At 44.6% G+C, this 20,555-nt stretch overlaps 1 protein-coding gene across 1 annotated transcript in view; it reads left to right on the forward strand.

The window, feature by feature from the left end:
- Window positions 1–20,555, forward strand: part of MYO16 (myosin XVI) — a 2,679,924-nt gene that overhangs the window by 1,630,864 nt on the left and 1,028,505 nt on the right. The window contains exon 22 of the mRNA XM_044071347.1: window positions 4,364–4,516. Coding sequence (XP_043927282.1) covers window positions 4,364–4,516 — 153 coding nt within the window. The remainder of the gene's footprint in view (window positions 1–4,363; window positions 4,517–20,555) is intronic.

Here is a 20,555-nt window from a genome sequence, read left to right on the forward strand (position 1 = left end):
TCATCGAAACATGTTTCATAAGCTCATCCAGCATGTTCTTATACCACTCATATGCTTCACGATTCTATTTTTAAAAGGTCTGTTGGTTTTCCACACATAAAAGTGAAGGCATTTACTACAGACTACCAGGTACACCAAATCACAACTACAGGCTGTATGCTTAACAAATAACAAATAAACAAATTTATATATATGTACCTACCCAGGTACATACATGGATGTACCTATATGTAAATAAATCAAGTGGAACTTGCATTTATTCTTTCTTGTGTATCTCTAAAATAGTACTCCTCTTTTAATAGTTTCACAGGCATCTAGCTTTGGTTGTCAGACTCATGATTTATGGGCCTTTGAGAAGACTGATTACTAAAACTCATAAAAATATTCTCTACTTCCTAGATAGTTGCCAAGATTATTTTTTGAAGGAAGTAATCAACTGACTTTTCTTATATTCTCCCCCAGCCCTACAGATCCTCTGGCTGTGCCTCCTGGTCACTGCTTTTTTCTGCCCAAGATCCTGCATTGCCGCTCACTGGTTACTGGACATGACCCTTAATGGTGTAGACTTCCTGACTCCTCAGGAAGCGAACCTGTCGGTAACTCTGGATAAAGCCTGGAGAGCAATGGATCCCAAGATGAGTTGTGACCATGGACTTATTGTGAAGCAGTTGTGCTCATGGTGGTTGGTCATAGTTCCTACCTGTGGGAGCAGATGGTATAATGAATAAATGTTGTCATCATCTCACTCTATTAAATTAAGATGTACCGTGGAGCTCTTAATCACCAAAAGAGGTTGCTCTGGTATTTGCTTCCCCATACTCTCCCCAGGATAACAGAGCTGCCTGCTGGGCACTTCAACCTAGTCACCCTTACCAGCCCTACCAGTGGCCTGATTCCATTCCCAAATATGGGTCACTGTTAACAGAAAGACATACTGACACCCTGCTTCTGCTACATCATGCTAGCAAACAGCTAATTTATTTTCACTGTAAGGAGAAGCTTATTCTAAAATAATGGAATGTATTATTTTATCTGTTCTTGCACCATTCCCCCTCTCACACATGGGTCTTAGCATAGATTTTCAAGAAATAACAGACTGCCATTTAGAACCAAGCAGAGATCAGCTAAAATAAACCTTAAATAGGTTTATAGATTTATTGGAGATTACTAGGCTAAATGATCAAGAGCCCTTACAAGGCTAGTCAGTTTTACAAAGATTTTACCCAATTTTCCTCTCGTAATAGAAAAGATAAAAAGGGTCAGCAAGTGGGGTTTTGACAGTTTTTAGAGACTGCCTCTATCCATAAAAGACATGGGCCCCACCCCCAGGAGTGAATTTATGATTTCTCATCCATTGCTCCAGATTGTGCTTGTAGAAGTTTGGGGAAGGGCTCTGCTTCACAAGAAAAGGAAGCCTATTCCAGAGGAGGGGCAATCTCTGAGACACATGATCTATTCATGTCAGAAATTAAGTTTAGATCCTTGGAGTGGGTAACCCTCATGCAGTTAGTTTTGCAAATATGCAGCATTTTCAGCAGGACTGGGTCAGAGACTGCCTTGTAGGTCAAGCATAGATTACCCCTCAGAAATCACTGGTAAACTGAATACACCGATACAGATTTTAATCAGTCTGCATATGACATGTTGGTTATTCCCTGTATTGTTTTTGGTGAGAAACTTCTGAGGAAACTGTTGTTGGTGCCTGGTGAGGTACATCCCAAAGGGTGTACTGTACTTGATTATTGGTCTGATGAGGGCCATGTACAGTGGTACTATGACACCTTTAGATCTGGATGCCATGCCCTTACTTATAAGCTGAGACACATAGAAAGATGTCCTCACCACCGTGGACACATAGTGGTCAAAATTCAGATTACAGTCTATCTGAGTACCCAGATCTCTCACAACTGGGTCCACTCTTGGGAGGGTGCTATCAGTGTTGTAGTTTTCAGGGGTATTTGATTTCCCAACTGGTATTATTATGCACTTCTTCTCATTTAGTATGAGACCATGGCTCAGACACCAGTCATTAGTCTGCCTCAGTACTTTCTGTAGTATATCAACATCATTTGGGGAGTTAGTGATTGCCCATGATATCAACATCATTCGGGGAGTTAGTGATTGCCTGCAACTTGCAATCATCAGCAAACATGGTCAGAAAAAGGCAATCTAAGTTTGCCTTGACACCTGAGAAGTATATCCTAAACAGGAGGGGGCCCTTTACTGAACCCTGTGGGCCCTCCTGTTTAAGAAGCAGAATATGATAACAGTTCCAGAAGTATTTTAAATAGTTCATATTTCCTGGTCAATTTATTTTTTTGGAGTGAGGGGGTGATTGTACCATCTCAAGCTTATTTCACATGACTTGCACAAAGACCTTCAAACGATTCCTTCCATCCCTCTCTCCAGTAAATTACAATTGTTCCTGTGGTATGGCTCATCTCTAAGAAAACACAAGAGGTTTTGTGTGACTGATGCAAAAAACAGTAGGCTGCAGTAGTGATTTCCACATAAGTGTTAGACTGGTTGACTGATAGTCTGACATTTGTCATACTGGCAAAGAACCATTCAAACATGATATTTTACTGGTTTTATGACAGGATTTTCCTCTTCAGTATGAATATCACCACAAGCCTCATGTCAAAAGTGTGCTATGTTCAATGGGACCCATACAGTAAATCAAAATGCCTGTTTTTCTACACTTTTATTTTATATACACTATTGAAAACTGCAGATGTGAAAGAATGTGTAGCACTTTAAAACAGAAAATTAATTCCATATTCACTATGAATAATAATATCCTGTTTAATGAAAATGCAGTTATATGAACTCAAAAATCTAAAGCCCTGGAAGGTGACTTGTCCAAACAACAGCTCTGTGTGTGTATGTGATAGAAAGAGAGAGAGTGAGAGAGAGAGAGAGAGAGAGTGTGTGTGTGTGTGTGTGTGTGTGTGTGTGTGTGTGTGTGTGTGTGTGTGTGTGTGTGTGTGTGTGTGTGTGTGTGTGTGTGTGTGTGTGTGTGTGTGTCTGTGTGTGTGTATGAGAGTGTATATGTGTATATTATCTCTGACATCACACAAACTCGGAGTAGAGGGAGAAAGTGATCAAAATGCAAAATTCATCTTCACAGTCTTGTCTGAGTCTGGCTGCCATGACAGAACACCATCTATCATTTACTTTTGACATTGAATTTATTTATTTAAGTTTTTTTATTAAGGTAATGCATTGATTTCAGTGACACACTTATAGGCACAAACCAAGTCATTATATCAAAATTTAAGCAAGAGATTCCAAAAGACAAGTTATATACAAAAGTAGGATACCCAAAGGCAAGTTATATTCAAAAGTAAATGCAAATACAAGGATTACATACATTAGACCATACATTAATGCAGAACAATATACTCATAAATGAATTAACACCCTTTTGAATTTCCTAATGTTTAATGTGTGTGTGTGTGTGTGTGTGTGTGTGTGTGTGTGTGTGTGTGTGTGTGAACGCGCGCGCGTGTGTGTACATCTAAAATCGGGTTCCATAGATAACCACTGAAGTGGGCCAAACTGGTGTCATACACTATCATCTGCACTTTGTGCTGTATCTTGACATTTGCAGGAGCAGTACAATCTTTTTCTTGTTTGGATGCAGTATGGGAAACAGGAAATTATCCCTCAACAAACAGTACAGCTCCATTCAATTTTAAAATGGCTAAACTCTTTTTTTTTTCTTAATAGAATGCTAAATTATTATAATTCTTAGTTAAACCTGTCTGCATTCATTATTTCAATAAAGAAACTGACAAAACTCATGAATCTATGCACTGTATTAAGCAACCATTTGAAATGTCACAGCCAAAAGTCACATTAAGCAAACTATTCAAGACAAAATATTCAGTTCAAAATCAGCAATCTAACTTTTTAATAAATGAATAAAGAAGTACTTTTCTTTACTTAATTATACAAACTTCATTGAATGATCACAAGTAAAATAATACTGATGTTTATATTAGGTATTTAAATCATATATATATATATATATATATATATATATATATATATATATATATATACACACACATACATATGCATTTATAATTTGGATTCTTTTTCAGGCATGCAGAGGTCAAGGTGCAGAAATGTTGCATTACACTCTTTACATTTTTTCACACTATTATGTCTTAAAAGTGCAAGATTCATTTTCTGAGAAAGAATCTAAAGGTACTTTGTTACAATTTTTACTTGCTATGCTTTTGAGTATATGCTCAAAATGTAGGTGCTTAAGATACAAATGCTGTGCGTTGTAAAAACAATGACAAAAGACAGCGTAATAATTTATTTGAATACTATTTTCCTGTTCTTCCTTTAGCTCTGCATCAATATGACAAATGAGAAGCTACATCAGTATATCAATGAAGTGCTTTTTCTACAGGAGCAAGAAGAATGTTTACAAGAAGATGTTGCTATGGAAACAACATATTCCCTTGGTAACCAGACTCCTGTACTGGATTTTTTCTTTCAGGTACCCCTTAAATACCAATGTAGTAGTTTTTTTCAATAATTGCAATGAAACACATTGAAAATGCTTATTGTGCAGCTTTTAGAACCACCCTGAACAAATATGGAAGCTAATATTGATTCTAGCTGATAATGTTTTTAGTTATTGTAGTATATGATGAAGTTTATATCTTGCATGACTCCAAAATGTGCATTGTGTAATGAGAAATATAGAATAAGAATTCTATAATAATAATCTTAAGTCTGAATACATAACATGGCAGTTAGTAGGTAGCTAACAAATTCCAGTATAAACTGACTCAGTTTCCATACCCATTTCTCTACAACAGTTACAGAATCACAAAGCTAATTAATTTTAGCTTAATTTTTGAGGATTGTAATCATTTTGATTATGAACACTGAGGGCAGGATTCACGAAGGCTTGCACGGAGTCTAAGAGTAGTGTAAGACTCCATGCAGCCTTCGCGATCCAGGAACAGCCCAAAGTCCGTGTAAGAGACCAGCTAACACGTCTCTTACACGGAGTGGGCGTGGATAAGCTAATCACCTCACTTGCAGCCGAATAGCATGCAAATGAGGTTGATTAGTGATCCAGGAAGCCCAAAGCAGCCTGTGTAAGAGCCGTTTTAGCTGCAGAAATGTACTCAGTTGACAACTGAGTACGTTTCTGCAAAAACCACAATGGAGCCATGTCAGCTCCAAATAAAGGGTGCATATGTGTCAGGCAGCATGCCAATGGCCAAATATGAGGCCATTGGCAAGGTACCCCCATGCAAATATGAGAAATAAATATTTTTTTTTTAAAACGCAGCGCAGCCCCGCGCAAATGGGCTGCGCTATATAAAACATAAAAATGAAGGTTATAAACCCACAAATGTGGGTTTTATGCAATACATGGATTTACAATGCAGGGACCAGCAGACCAAAAACAACATGGCCACTGTTTAGTGGTTGCTAAGGGGGGAAGCTGAGTCTAAGAGATGTAACTAAGCATTAGTAGGCAATCTGATGCAAATGAGTGTTAGGATACTGAATTCCACTGTCACATAGCAAATGAGCACATTCTGAGTAGTGTAAGAGATACATAAGGGGGAGGAATAGAGTAGGAGATAGGTGACATCAAAGGGGGAATAGCAGAAAGAAATGCAGTTCATTGGAGGTCAGAGTTACATGACAGATGTCAGACACATATCATGGAAAGAGGAATGCCACAACATAAGCATGGGAAAGTCAAGAAATGGAAGGTGTACACTGTTGCCTACACCAAAGTTTCTTGCTGGGCGTGCATGCGCACGTGTGTGCCATGAAGCGCGAGTAAGACAGTGTGAGCGCATGTAAGGCAGACTGAGCATGTGGGAGCGTGTTGGGAGATGTTTAACACTGTTTGCATGGGTGTGCATGTGTTTTAACCCAAATAAGCAGATTCTGAACCATGTAAGCATGTGTGCACGCGTGTAAGCCACTGTGAGAGTGTTTCTGCTGGTATGCACGCTGCTCCCCCCTGAGGAAACAGAAAGGAAAAAGGAAGCAACAGAATCCGTAGGAAGCTAGCAGGGAATACTGCTGGAGCTAGCAGGTGAAAACAATTAGAAGCAGGCAATTACAGAGGCAGAATAGTAGCCCAGCCCAGCACTTAAAACTCTGCAAACAGCAGTGCAGGATGCTTCTCTCAAGAGACACTGCAAGACAGGAGTAAGCTATTAGAGGTGAAAACTGAAAAAGTTGAACTCAGAGCAGAAATGTTAGGGGCTGCCATAGCTGTCATAATGAGACATAGGCGACTTGCTGAGGGTGGTGACAATGCACATGGTGCCAGACAACCCACAGTGAGGAGACGAAGAAGAGTGTACAGACCCAGGGTCACCTACCACGGGTTACATGAGCTGGAGATAGTAGAGCGCTATAGAGTGGACAGAGACCTCCTGCAGCAAATAGTTGAGCTGTGCAGGCCATGCCTCACACGCAGAACCAACAGAGGGGAACCCATCCCAGTGGAAACCAAGGTATGTGTTGGCCTAAGAATACTAGCAACAGGTACCTTCCAAAGACCAACTGGTGATATGATGGGGATATCACAGGTATCAGCCTCCAGGGTACTGCACCAGTTCCTGGATGCCATGTCAGTGATCATGTATATTTCCCCAATGCCCTTGAGGTATTGGCCAGCAATATGCATCTCTTCCAGCAAATAGCAGAATACCCTAAGGTAGTGAGTGCAATAGACTGCACGCACATACGCATCAAAGCACCAGCCGGTGAGCGGGGTAGGGCCTAAATTAACCGCAAGGGCTTCCCCTCCATCAACTACCAGGTCATGTGTGATGCCCAGGGCATAATAATGAATGTGTGTGCTGGCTGCCCTGGGAGCTACCATGATTCCCACATCTGGCATTTGACTCAGCTGTACCAGACATTTGCCAATGGGGACATCCCACACGGACACCTAGTGGGGGATGCAGGTTATGCACTGGAGCCGTTTCTGATGACACCCATCAGAAATGTACACACACCTGAACAGGAACACCATAATGAGGCACACGCACAAACATGTAATGTAATAGAGCGTGTGTTTGAGCTGCTCAAGTCACGGTTCTGGTGTCTGGACACATCTAGTGGAGCCTTGCAGTACACACCAACAACATGTACCCAAATTGTCATGGTATGTGCTATGCTACATAATATGATCTTGCGAAAACAGCTGCAGCAGGACCAGCATAGGGCTGGGCCAAACAGCCCCCCACCATTGCCAAGGCCATCGCAGGCAGAGCGTGACTCGCAGGAGGAACAACCTGAGCCTGCCCCAGTAGGCAGAAGGAGGCGTGCCCAGTATGCCCTGGCCTTGGCAAAGAGGCAACGCATAGCACATACACTGGCTCAGTAGGAACCCTGGTAATGATACCCCCTCTGACTCACTCAAATAATAACAGGGATGCCTAAAATGACATGACCTGCTCACAAACATGTACAGGGAGTGTAATATGTGCATCCGACAGAGGCAGCCCTGCAGCACCACCTGAGGCATGAATGACATGTGTTAAGTAATGTAACACCATATACTATATGCACACCTGAGGACCGTGACTAACATCCTACCCTCACCAAGCATCATGCCACAATATGACAATGAGATGATCAATTGCAATAATTGGCTGAAGTATTGCAGTTAGTCAAAGTGGATCCAATGTGTGCCAGCCTGGGATGACATGCTGAGCATGACATGATGCTCCACCTGCTAGGACTGGCATGCACCTATCAGTGCAGGCCGTATGGATACTGGCAAAGGCTGTTGTTACCCACAGCATGCCCTGAATAGGTAAGGCTCAAAACACAAACCTACCTCCATAGGTATCAGAAGGGATAAGAACCTAGATGTAATGCTACCCAATGCCAGAAGTCTAAACCGCAAGATGCATGCAGTCTAAACTCACACAGTATGGAGAATGTTGATATCTGTGCTGTAACAGAAAACTGGGTCAAGGCTCAAAACAGCACCCTAACACTACCAGGTTACACCTCATACTGTGCTGTACAGCCTCAAAACATGGAACAAGCTACAAAAGGAGGGTGACTAGCAATAATTGTCAAGGATAACCACACCCCCATGTTTGTACCACAACAAGAAGCAGCATGGACTAGCCATGGTCAAGTAACAGTGGCTAAAACTGCCCCCCAGTTTATAGCCTGCTACAGACTACCCTCCCAACACCAGGAACTGCACCTGGCCTATGTTGGAATACATGAATATATCAAGTCCTCCAAACTACATTATATTGGGTGACTGAAAATACCCAGACATAGACTGGGAGCATTATACTAGCTCCAACACTGTAGGACAAAAGTTCATAGAATCCATAAAACAAAATGCCCAGGAACAACATACCACTCCCACAAGAGGGGTAAGCATACTGGATGTGATAATCAGCAACATGTGTACTGGATGGCAAGATGAGAAGTGTATCCCTCACTGGTAAGACCAGACCATAGAGTAATCACACTGGATATACACATCCTGACCACAGTCCCTGGCCAGAAAACCACAGTGAAAAACATGTGTTAAGCAAAATTTGCACTCCTCCAAACTGATGTAGAATCCTTTAAAGGTCCTGTGCAGGTGCAAAATATGGGCCACACCTCAGAACCTGTTATACAGGCATTCCATGAATACTGCCAGGAATGCCATACATGCAGGCATCTGGCATGGTGGACACCAGCCATAACCAAACCATGCAAGAGAATGAGGAAGCTACTACATGATAGAGCAAACATAAAAAAGAAGTAATCACTGATCAGTAGTATGGCAATAAAATATGTCCACACATACAATCCACTAAGGCCAGCCACAACAAGTTGAATCTGTGAATCTTGAGTCAATGTTACACCTGCCCCAAGTACACAGACAACCCCCAACTCCCCCCAAGAAATACAAATATATGTGAGAGATGCAACCATCTATCCAAACTGTAAGCTGAGCTCCCTCAACTCAGTACTCCCAAAACTAGTCAGGAGGAGAAGGTAACCACACACACCACAAACCCAGTCCCACATAGACCTATCACAACTGCAAACCAAAGACATAAACACAGAAAAACATTCCCGGAGGCCCGAATTACAAACACACCACACCAACAGAGACCTCCAAAGCAGACACCCAATCAAACAACCTCCAAACATAGCACATGCAACACATAGTACAGAAAGCTGGTGTGCCAAACAGTCACAGGCCAGAAGGAGAAACAACATGCCTGATACAGTTGTAATAGGTGACTCCATAGTGAGACACACTGCTGTCCCGCACACCAGACTGAACAAGGGAAAGGGTACAGTAAGCTGCCTGTAGGCTGCTACAATACGCCACATAACACAAGTATGCAGTTCACCCCAATTCAAGTAGAAATATGATGCAGTCATAGTCCATGCTGGTGTGAATGACCTGAGATGTACCTCCCCAGACTACATGAAAAGAGACATAGATGAGCTCTCCGATTATGTAGTCCAGGCCAGTATGACACTGACCGTTTGCAGCATCCTACCCTCACCAAGAATGATGCCACAGTACAAACACGGAATGATCTGTTATAACAAGTGGCACAATTACTGGTGTCATTCCAAGGGGATCCAGTGTCTGTCTGCTTGGGATGTCATGCTTGACAAGCTATACAGCTGTTCCAGGGATGGCTTGCACCTGTTACTCCTGGGCATCTGGATATTGGATAAGGCTTTTGCCACCTCCATAGAGCCTTTCGTAGGCAAGGCTGAAAAGAGTAACCCACCACCCTACAAAACATAAGTGGAAAGAAACATAAGGGTAATGCTGACCAATGCCAGATGTGTAAACCTCAATATGCATGCTCCCGAGGCCATCCCCAGTATGGAGAACATCGATGTCTGTGCAATGACAGAAACCTGCTGCAAGCCTCCTGATAGCACACCAGCATTACCAGGTTATACCACATATCATGCGTTATGGCCCCAAAACCTGGAACAAAACATAAAAGGAGGGTGAGTATCCATATTCAGCACAGACACCCATACGTCCAGGTAACTGACAATGCACAAGGCATTGGAGTTCACCCATGTGCAACTAACCGTAGGCAAGACTGCTGTACACACTCACACACAGGAACCCCACCCAGCCGTCCTGAAGACACTGGACAGTATGAATGTCCCACCAAATACCAAACAAGGTACTCACAAATTACCACATAGGTGGTAAACCATTATGTATGGAAGGAGTAATCAGGGACCTAGGGACACAAGTGGACAGTAACCTGTTATGTGACACTCACATTGCCAATGTGGCTAGGAAGACTGTCTATATTGGACACCGTATCATGAAAGGATTCACAGCTACGTCAACAGAGGTCATTGTGCCCCTATACTGTTCTCTTATCACACCCATAATCTAGTACAATGCCTCATTTGGGATGTACCTTACCTGACACCTGCAGCAGTTAGAAAGACCTCAAAGGTACCTCACCAAGAGGATAAAGGTTCTCAAATATATGTCATATGTTGCCTGGCTGTAGACACCCCAGCTGAATGCAGTGACATACTGCCTACACAGAGGCATTGTATGTCTGTTGTACAAGGCCATGTCCAACACAGGAGTAATGGACATGCTCCACCCCAGAAAACTCAAAGCCATCGGAGCTGTGAGAGTGAGAGATGTCAATCTCAACACATAATGAAATAGGATGTGCTGGAGGGACAGATACATAACCCAGAGGCTCCCCACACCTAGGAACAGACTCCTACTCCATGTTAGGCAGAGCCCCTCACTGACACTCTTCAACAGGAACCTTGCCAAGTGGGTGGATGATCATAGAGTTACACTGGGGGTCTTCACTGTGTCACATCCAGACAGAGGCACAGCAAAGCAAATCATAAATGGCCATAATATTCACATAGCAAGGGGTGGCGAAAGCCACACACACTCTGGCTAGGCTTACAAATGCCCTAGGGTGGATAGCCTAGTATAAACCTATGAACCTATGAAGATACAAATTGTACAGGACACTAAGGATAATCTCAAGGCTTCCACAACTGATGGTAGGAACTGTGTTGGGAATTCACAGATATGCTCTGAATCACACAAATATTACAAACAACATACCAAACACACACACATATTGCCAACATACATCCTGACAGGTGCAGTGCAAACCGCCCCCCCCAGAATGCAAAATATCTATCCCAGCAGACTGCTGGCCCCCTGACATTGCAGATGCTGAGGTAACAGCCAGCATCTACAAAGCAAAACACACAGCAGCAATGGTATGAAATGGTGTCCTGGGCTGAGTCCAACATGGACTCCAAGAAGAATGGAATGCCAAATCACACTACTGCTCAATGTCAGCCTTACCACAGGATATGTACCCAAAGAGCAGTGTACAACAACAGTGGTCCCTCTCAACAAAGGTGTTGCCTGAATGGATACTGAAAACTACCACCCCAGAATCCTGAGAAGCTCGGTCTGCACAGCTATGGAAAGGATCAGCATGTACCGCAGACATAAAGATATTGGGGACCTACTGACACCAGACCCTAACCAGTGTGGCTTTCTTAAGTGCAGATCCTGCCCCTAAACATGTTTGACTCATTTGAAACAGTCATTAAGGTCATTGATGAGGGCAATGTGGTCCACACAGCGTAGCTGGACCTTGCAAAGGCTTCTATACAATACCCTATGTGTTCATTATAGATATGCTCACCAGCTTAAATATAAACCCCTATGTCAGTAGAGGGGTTCCAAACCAGACCAAGGACAGAACTGACATGGTCAGACATGCTGCAGCCATGTCAGACTACAAACCAGATATAACTGGCATCCCACAAGGCTTGGTCCTGGGACCTCCCTCGTTTGGTATATATGTCCCATAGGTACAGGCCAACATGGAAGGACTGTGTCTGAACATGTTTGCAGAGGACTACAAACTGCCCACCATATCTGACCCTCCAGCTGACACAAGCATCCCTCAAAAGGGCCACATAGAAACAGACAACTGGTGCCATAGCCATGTCAGCAAGCTAATTGCAGAAAAGTGTATAGTCAACCCCCGTGGATATACAGTAAGTGCCCACCAATTACTACATAGGTGTGAACCCATTACGCACTTAACATGTAATGAGAGACCTGGGGACACAAGGTGATAGATATCCTGCATTGGACAAACATGTGGCTGTAGTGTTTACAGAAACATACCATATACCCACCTAATCATGAAGGTTGTCAGATCTAGATAAGGGGAGGTCATTGTGGCTCTGCAGTCATCCTTCATCAGTGTTACAATTGACTTCAATAGTCCCTGTGGGATGTACCTCAGCAGACACCTCCATCAACTGTAAAGTCCCCAACAGTACCTCACCAGGAGTATCAAAGAGCTTGCACTGATGCCATGTGTTGCCTGATTACACAAACTGCAGCTACACACACTGCCATACTGCCCACCCAGAGGCAAGCTGTGCCTGATGTATAAAGCCATGTCCAAGCTGGAATCAATAAACATGCTGCACCTTGTACAATCTGAATGGCAGTGAGCTATGCACATGACAGACCTGAACCCCAAGCACTGACATACATAGGACAAGCTGTACTGCATGATCCATAACACAGAAGCCACCCCCACTCATGAGTAAACTCCCAGTACAGGCTATCCATAGAGTCACTCATCGATTCACCTCAAGAGGAATCTTGATGAGTGGATGGGAGATGGTAGGTTTACCCTGGGTATCACTGTTATGTCACAGGTAGACAGAGGCACAGTATACTAACCATGGCATATGTCATGGCAAACTCCACTTACAATGTGTGTCGAAGGACAAACACACTCTCCGACTAGCATTAGAAATGGCTTAGGGCACATCGCTAGTGTTTGCAAATGTACACCTATGTTGTGGAATACACTACCAATGTTGGACAAGCCTGGTTTAAGTAGTTCATATCTGAACATAATGCAACATGGTCAGATGTGCACAACTGGCCCCTAACCAGGCTGTTGTGCTCACTATGGAAATGTAAAGCAGTGATAGGACTAAAGCCCAGGATACTGTCCACCACAGTCAAAGTACTGAATCAGTACACTATACGGTACTACAGTGTTAGGTCAGTATGAAAGGATGTTGACAACTGCATGCAAAGTATCCCTTGCAAACCCTGCAGGCACAGTATAATCCCTGTTGTGTTCACACACAAAGCAGTCGGAAAGTAACTACACAACATGACACACAACACACAACCATAAACTGGAGATATTTGTTGAAGTTCACACTCATCCACAAATGTGGTGGGCTGAAGAGTTCAAGATATGGAAAGCTCACACTGGGCATGCTCACACACTTTGATAAATGAGACATATGTCAGACAACATGCCATGGGAAGGCTGAACTGGGCATGCTCACACACTTAGGCCAAATCTCAGTTTAGCAGTTGGCCACACATATCTGGTATTTGTACGTGTTATTCCAAGAACCAACCACATTACAGCAATCTGCCCAGTGCACACAGTTAAATTACTACAGAGACATACGTGATATAGTGGATCCCTCCCATATGCAAACATCTTCCACAGATACACAAGTTGTTCATACAAACAGGGAATGCTATGGCAATAAAGACCTGCAAACTGTCTATCAGCAACAAATAATGTGCATTTGACAATTAAACATATGGGTGTAGAGGTCAACACTGGGCTGTTTGCCCTAGGGAATGACAGCTTAGCCAGAGTGTGCTTGGTGTCTGCCTCCCCACAGGATGCACATTCCCCTTTCTAAACACTGATGATGTCAGCACCCTATAAGTACAGCAGGAGAAGGGAAACCTCCCAGTAATGCGAATAGCGCGCTCTGCTAATGCGTCTGTCTCGAGTGTCATAACATAGTTAGGTAGGGGTTTGAATCCTGCAAATGCTCAGTGTGTTTGTGAGTGGGGTTGGTGTGTGTGTGTGTGCAAGTCTGTGTGAGGGAAATGTCCCTTTTGGCAACTGGGAAAACACACTACATGATGCACATTCCCCTTTCTAAACACTGATGATGTCAGCACCCTATAAGTACAGCAGGAGAAAGGAAACCTCCCAGTAATGCAAATAGCGCGCTCTGCTAATGCATCCATCTCGATTTTCATAACATAGTTAGGTAGGGGTTTGAATCCTGCAAATGCTCAGAGTGTGTGTGTGTGTGTGGGTGTGTGTGCAAGTCTGTGTGAGGAAAATGTCCCTTTTGGCAACTGGGAAAACACACTACAGGATGCACATTCCCCGTTCTAAACACTGATGATGTCAGCACCCTATAAGTACAGCAGGAGAAGGGAAACCTCCCAGTAATGCGAATAGCGCGCTCTGCTAATGCGTCCGTCTCGAGTGTCATTACATAGTTAGGCAGGGGTTTGAATCCTGCAAATGCTCAGTGTGTGTGTGTTAGTGGGGTTGGTGTGTGTCCAAGTCTGTGTGAGAGAAATGTCCCTTTTGGCAACTGGGAAAACACACTACAGGATGCACATTCCCCTTTCTAAACACTGATGATGTCAGCACCCTATAAGTACAGCAGGAGAAGGTATGTGGCATGGACAATGACTGAGTCATATGTGTCCATGCCTCTGACTGACCTGTACGCTTGTGTTATGTGGTGGACCATAGTGCCCCACGGGCATATCACTGTGACCTTCACCTTGTCCAGCCTGGTGAGCGGGACATCACTGTACCGGACAATAAAGGTACCTAACACAACTGTAGCAGGTGTGTTGTCTAGCCGTACAGGCTGTGACTGTTTGGCACACAGGATTTGTGTGATATGTGTTGCACGTGCTGTGTTCCGGCTTAACGTATGCCTGTGTGCCAGCTGCAGAGGTGTCTGCTGCTCAGGCAGGATGCTATTCTGAGGCTCCACGAATGACCCAGTGTGTTCACATGTTTGGATTGCTGTCAGTGTAGGTCTTACATCAGACTGGTATTGTAGTCACTGTAGTATTTCATGCCACCTGACAGGTTATGCCAGTACTGGGTTCAGAGTGCTTAGTCCCCAGTTTTGCTATGTGGTTGCATCTCATACATGTGTTGTACGTCCATGTGTAGGGGAGAGGGTTGACTGTGTACATGTGGCAGCTGTGACATTGCCACATGACCCACATATTCCACAACTGTACCATAGAGGTGACTGACAAGTGACCTTTGCACATGCTACCATAGTATTGTGATTGCCATGGTGATTAACAGCACATAGGGCCAATGGGGAACAAGGTGCAGAAGGTGAGTATGTGAGGGTGTAGTGCCTGTGATTAGTTAGCACTGGCATATATGACTGCTCACGTGGACAAATGCCAGGTAAGTCATATGCAATGTGTCACAGGCAACGTACATGTGAACAGGACAAATAGTGACGTTCTGTCAAGTGAGACATGGACATACATATAGTAAGCTATGCAGATGCCACTAGGAGTCCACAGAAGCTCTGTAACTATGCATTGCAGGTGGGATCAGTGTTCCAGGGTAACTGCAAGCAAACATGCATGCAAACAAAGCTACAGTAAGCAGGGCTGCATGTAGTCCATTGTACAACAAACAAGCTGTACCACTTCCAGTAGGTAACAGTGCAAATATGCAGGCACTATGCACATGTACATGGAAATACACATGTCCGATGGCTAGGGTCCAGTCTCAGCGCACACAAGTGTACAGACCATGTACTGTCAGGATGTACAATAACTGGATGGAAACCCATGTGCTCATACCTGCAGTAATACACATGTCAAATAACAGACACTGAGCCTTCACTCAGTGGTTCCATACTTAGTAGGATGTATGCTACCTGGCCTGCCACCACAGTATCCCTGACATGTATGGGGACTCTCCCTCCTGTGACAGTTAGTTTTGTGTGTTGGGGCTGTCTAGCATGGTATGAGATGTGAGCTTGCAGTGCTAGGGTGCTCCTGTGTGTCCTGTACCAGTCGTGTAGTACTGCACACATATCAACATACTCAAACATCCGCATTGCAGAGTCCAGTGTGGGCAACATGCCACTTGCAGTTTACATGTCCATCATTGCGTATTAATACTTTCATTACCTTATCCCCTGTGCTGCCTATGTATGTAGCCTTCTATTGACATCCTTACCACCAGTATGCCAACATGTGCAGATGATACACTATGGTACTTACCATGGGTGTAGACAACAGTACATGACAATCATACCCTTACTGCATCAGGCATGCTGTGATATACCCACAATTATTTCAGCACACAGTACTTTTAACAACATGATACTATTACTACACATCTATGTAGTCACCCTGTACATTAGCAACATGTTAACCTGTACCTGCACTGATGTTACAGATTGCAGGAGGTGGCACAGTTTCATCATATGCACAGGGTGTGAACTTGGTATGCCTGAGTCAGCCACTGATACCACTGATTGACATGTATGTGTATGTGTGTTAGTGAGGGACAGCAGTACAAGGTAGGGCAATGTTGATGCAGTGTGTGCATGTATGCAGTAGCCCTAGGTGTTGTCAATTCGCATGTGTGTATGGATGCACACAGTTCCACCTCATGGCTGCCATATACTGGTGTTTGTGGACAGCCACAGACTGTACCTGCCAGGTCATACAGATCAGTGTCTCTGGCCACGGACACTGTACCTGTGCCTTGCAGGGGTGCTACGGACTGTATCCGGTATCAACCCAGACTTGGGTACTGTCATCAGAAGCAGGTGTTCGTTGACTGGACACAGATCCCTGTCAGGCCTGGCCAGAGCCACGTGCATGTGGTCTCCTGGGGCGGTCTGATGACAGCACAGACCCAGCATTGCTGGGGCTGCTGCTGGCACTATGGGGGCGGCCGCGGCCCTGTTTTCATCCGCGACGACTGCCAGCTGCTGCTGTTGCTGGCATATGCCCACGTCGACACCTCAACCGTCCACCATCGCCCTGGCTCATGGACATGTAGTTGTGGAACCGGTCTAATATGTCCCCACAACGTCTGTCTATGACATCGGTGAAATTACGGATGGCAGCCGCAATGTCACGCATACTGTCAGTCATGGCTGTGCGACATGCTGTCAGCTCCCTCAGACCCTGTCTGGTGTACCGTTCCATACGTGACTGTGCCTGCATGACAGCCCGAAACATAGCTGAGGTTGTAAGACCTCTGTGGGCACATCTGACAGGGGCAGTACGCCCATGGATGCTCCCACAAGAACCCCTGGACATCTGTCTGTGTGATGCCATCTCAGGGCCATGCCCATGGCTGCTGTGTGGGGAGGCATGTGCCACAGATACCACATTACCCTGGTCAATGCCCACTGTATGCTGTCCATCACCTAGGGACAGTGGTGACAAAGGGTGTATTGGCAGGATAACTGTGCGCATTGATGGGGTTGACAGCTGTGTACTGTCAATCGGCTGACCAGTGATGGACCCTGGCATACCTTCCTGTGCCATTACACAGATGTCATCATTTTCAGTACCCATGGCACCTGATTCAGGTTCCCTGCTGCATGACACCAGAGCAGCACCAGAACCTGTGGGAGGGAAACAGGAAACACAGTTTACAATGTCTACAAAATATTACCAGTGATGCACACATCCACACATGCACACACATGCACAGATGCACACATGCACACACATGCACAGGTGCACACATGCACACATGCACACATGTGCACATGTACACATGCACACACACAGACATGCACAGGTGCACACATGCACACATGCACAGGTGCACACACGCACACATGCACACATGCACACATGCACACACACGCACATGCACAGGTGCACATATGCACACATGCACACATGCACAGATGCACATGTGCACACATGCTCACATGCACAGGTGCACACATGCACACATGCACACGTACACATGCACACAGTTGCACACAGTTGTACACTACTCAGTATGCATGATATCAACACACAGACACAGACACACCTGCATGCATACACAGAGCACTACTAAGTGAGCCTAATATTACTATTACTATCAAGACTATTAAAGGTATTGTTAATACACACTCACCAGCATGGATAGGCTGCATTGCTGTTACACCGGAGGGACCTGCAGAAGTGAGGAAACTAATGTCAGTGGGCACAACTGTGCCATTGTTACTGAGTATGATACAGGTCAGTAGTACAGCAGTCGCCTTTCACAGGTCAGCTGCTGATATTGAGGATATCACACTTGCACATTAAATACTATGATGATAGCTACAAACCAAGGACACACCTCACACATGCATTAACTACCAGTGTACACAACAGTCAACTATACATATGGCATATTACCTGCACGCTCATAGTCTTGCTGCTGCGTGGCTCCAGCCTCCATCATAATGCATGTCTGCTGCTGTTGTTGTTGCTGGTGGACTGGAGCCACTACACTCATGAGTAGTCCCTCCAGTCTGGTGAGTGGGGGATGTGTAGCCACCCCACCACCTGTGGCAACCTGTTGCCTGTGGATATCCGACGCACGCTGACGGACATTTCTGATTAAATCACTGGAGTGATGTCGTACCTGCTCATATGTCCTATTATGTGTGCCTATGTCATTTACCCGATGGACCAATTCTTGCCACAGTGCAGCCCTCTCCTGCTGATTCTGGCTGGTGCGGGAAAAGAGTATTGCATAATCCCGCACCAGGCTCTGGTGTATCTCCTCATCCTCAGCTGCGGAGTAAGCTGGATTTCGCAAGTGAGCCATGTTCCTGAAAAAGAAAATAACCTGATATCACCAATATATGTCAGCAGAATTTGGCACACATACTACACATGTTACTCGACTGTTATGATACAACATATTTCACATATATAGCATCTGTCTGTCTATTGGTGGATACACATGTAAATGGCCAGGTATCAGTGCTCAGCCAGCAACTGTGCAACAGTACCTGGCACACTTCATACAACATACTACCAAACCCCAGCAGTCAGAACACTGATTCAGGTCCAGAGAACCTCCTCACTCTGGGAGTTTGTATCTAGGTACTGTATGGCCTACATCATCAACTACTGTGAGCTGACCACAAACTAATTGCCCTGGATATACATATCCCACCTCCACCACCAGCACAAACGACTACAGTGAATAACATTGCAGGTGCAAAATTTACACTTTGTAACAGTGACATGGTATCCTTTCAGCCCACTGGGCCAGTGGAAGACACAACCCACAATGCTGACCCCTACACAAATGCTTTCTACGGACATCTCCGAGAATGCATGGATCATGCAATCCCATGTATGACCAAGACACTCTCCACAAAGGGACAGCATCCTGTCTGGTGGACCCCAGCCATAGACAGATTGTATTACAAAAGATGGCAACTACTGCAAGACAGAGCATAATTCCATAAAAGGAAGGCATGTCTGAGCAGCACTAGTAAGGATCTATTTTCCCTCATACAAATATCCATGGGCAACTTTGAGAGGGAAATCAAGAGGGACACTACAGATAACCAGAAGGCCTTCTTCAGTTATGTTAGCAACCTGGTCAGAATCCCTCCTCTATGCTCATAGTACATAACAACAAATAATTCACTGAAATCACAGATATTGACAACATTGTGGCAGACAGGTTCAGTGCAGGTGTCACCCCTCCCTCTCCCCCAAAATAAGACATAGTTATCCCAGCTGACTGTAACCTCCCTGTCATCACAGATGTCCAGGTGAGAGCCGCCCTCAGGAAAGCAGAATACACAACATGACTGGGACCTGATGGTATCCCCGGTTGCATGCTACATGAACTCTGACAGGAGCTAAACACATATATAGAAGTGCTATGTAACACTAGCCTGACTACAGGATATGTACCTGTACACTGGCGCACAGCAGCAGTGGTTCCACTCCACAAAGGAGGCACCTCAACATACCAATACAATACAACACAATACAATACATTACAATACAATACTATACAATATGCTATTGCCCCTGGGACTACAGCAGCCTACTGTTCTGCTACCCTGACCATTGTGACACATGTGGTGTGATGGTACCTGCTGCTGTCACACAGTTACACAGGGTGACTCATATGGCATATTACCTATCTGACTAACATTCAGCAGGGGTATGTGTGACATGTACTCATGGGGAGTCTTGCTTCTTAACACTGTGTGGCTTATTGCAGGGTATGTCTTATCTGTGGGTAGGAACCTTTACCTCCACATGTGCTCTCTATTGCAGTGGCATGGACGACACACAGCAGTCATTTAGGTTGTGGATCGTGTGAGGTGTTACTATGGTTATTGGACATCTGTGTGACTTACGTATGTAAATCCAGGAGTGGTAACCTCTATGTGGGTAGTATGTGTGTACTCTGTGATGTTGTCAGTCACTGTGCATTGGTAATGTATTTGAGTACATTGTCACAGTTTTGTACATGTCACTGTGTCCTTCTCCATATCTTTAGCTGTCATGTGAGGTACATACCATGGCATCCATTATGTGGTGTGGAGGGGTACACTGACCTACATGTCCATAGCTGACACAGCATGTCTGCTGACACATACCATGTGCAGGTATTCCAGGAATAGTGTGCCACTGT

The sequence above is a fragment of the Protopterus annectens genome, chromosome 5.part0, assembly GCF_019279795.1.
Source record: "Protopterus annectens isolate FY-2018-M chromosome 5.part0, PAN1.0, whole genome shotgun sequence".
In the NCBI taxonomy this organism is placed as follows: domain Eukaryota; kingdom Metazoa; phylum Chordata; order Ceratodontiformes; family Protopteridae; genus Protopterus; species Protopterus annectens.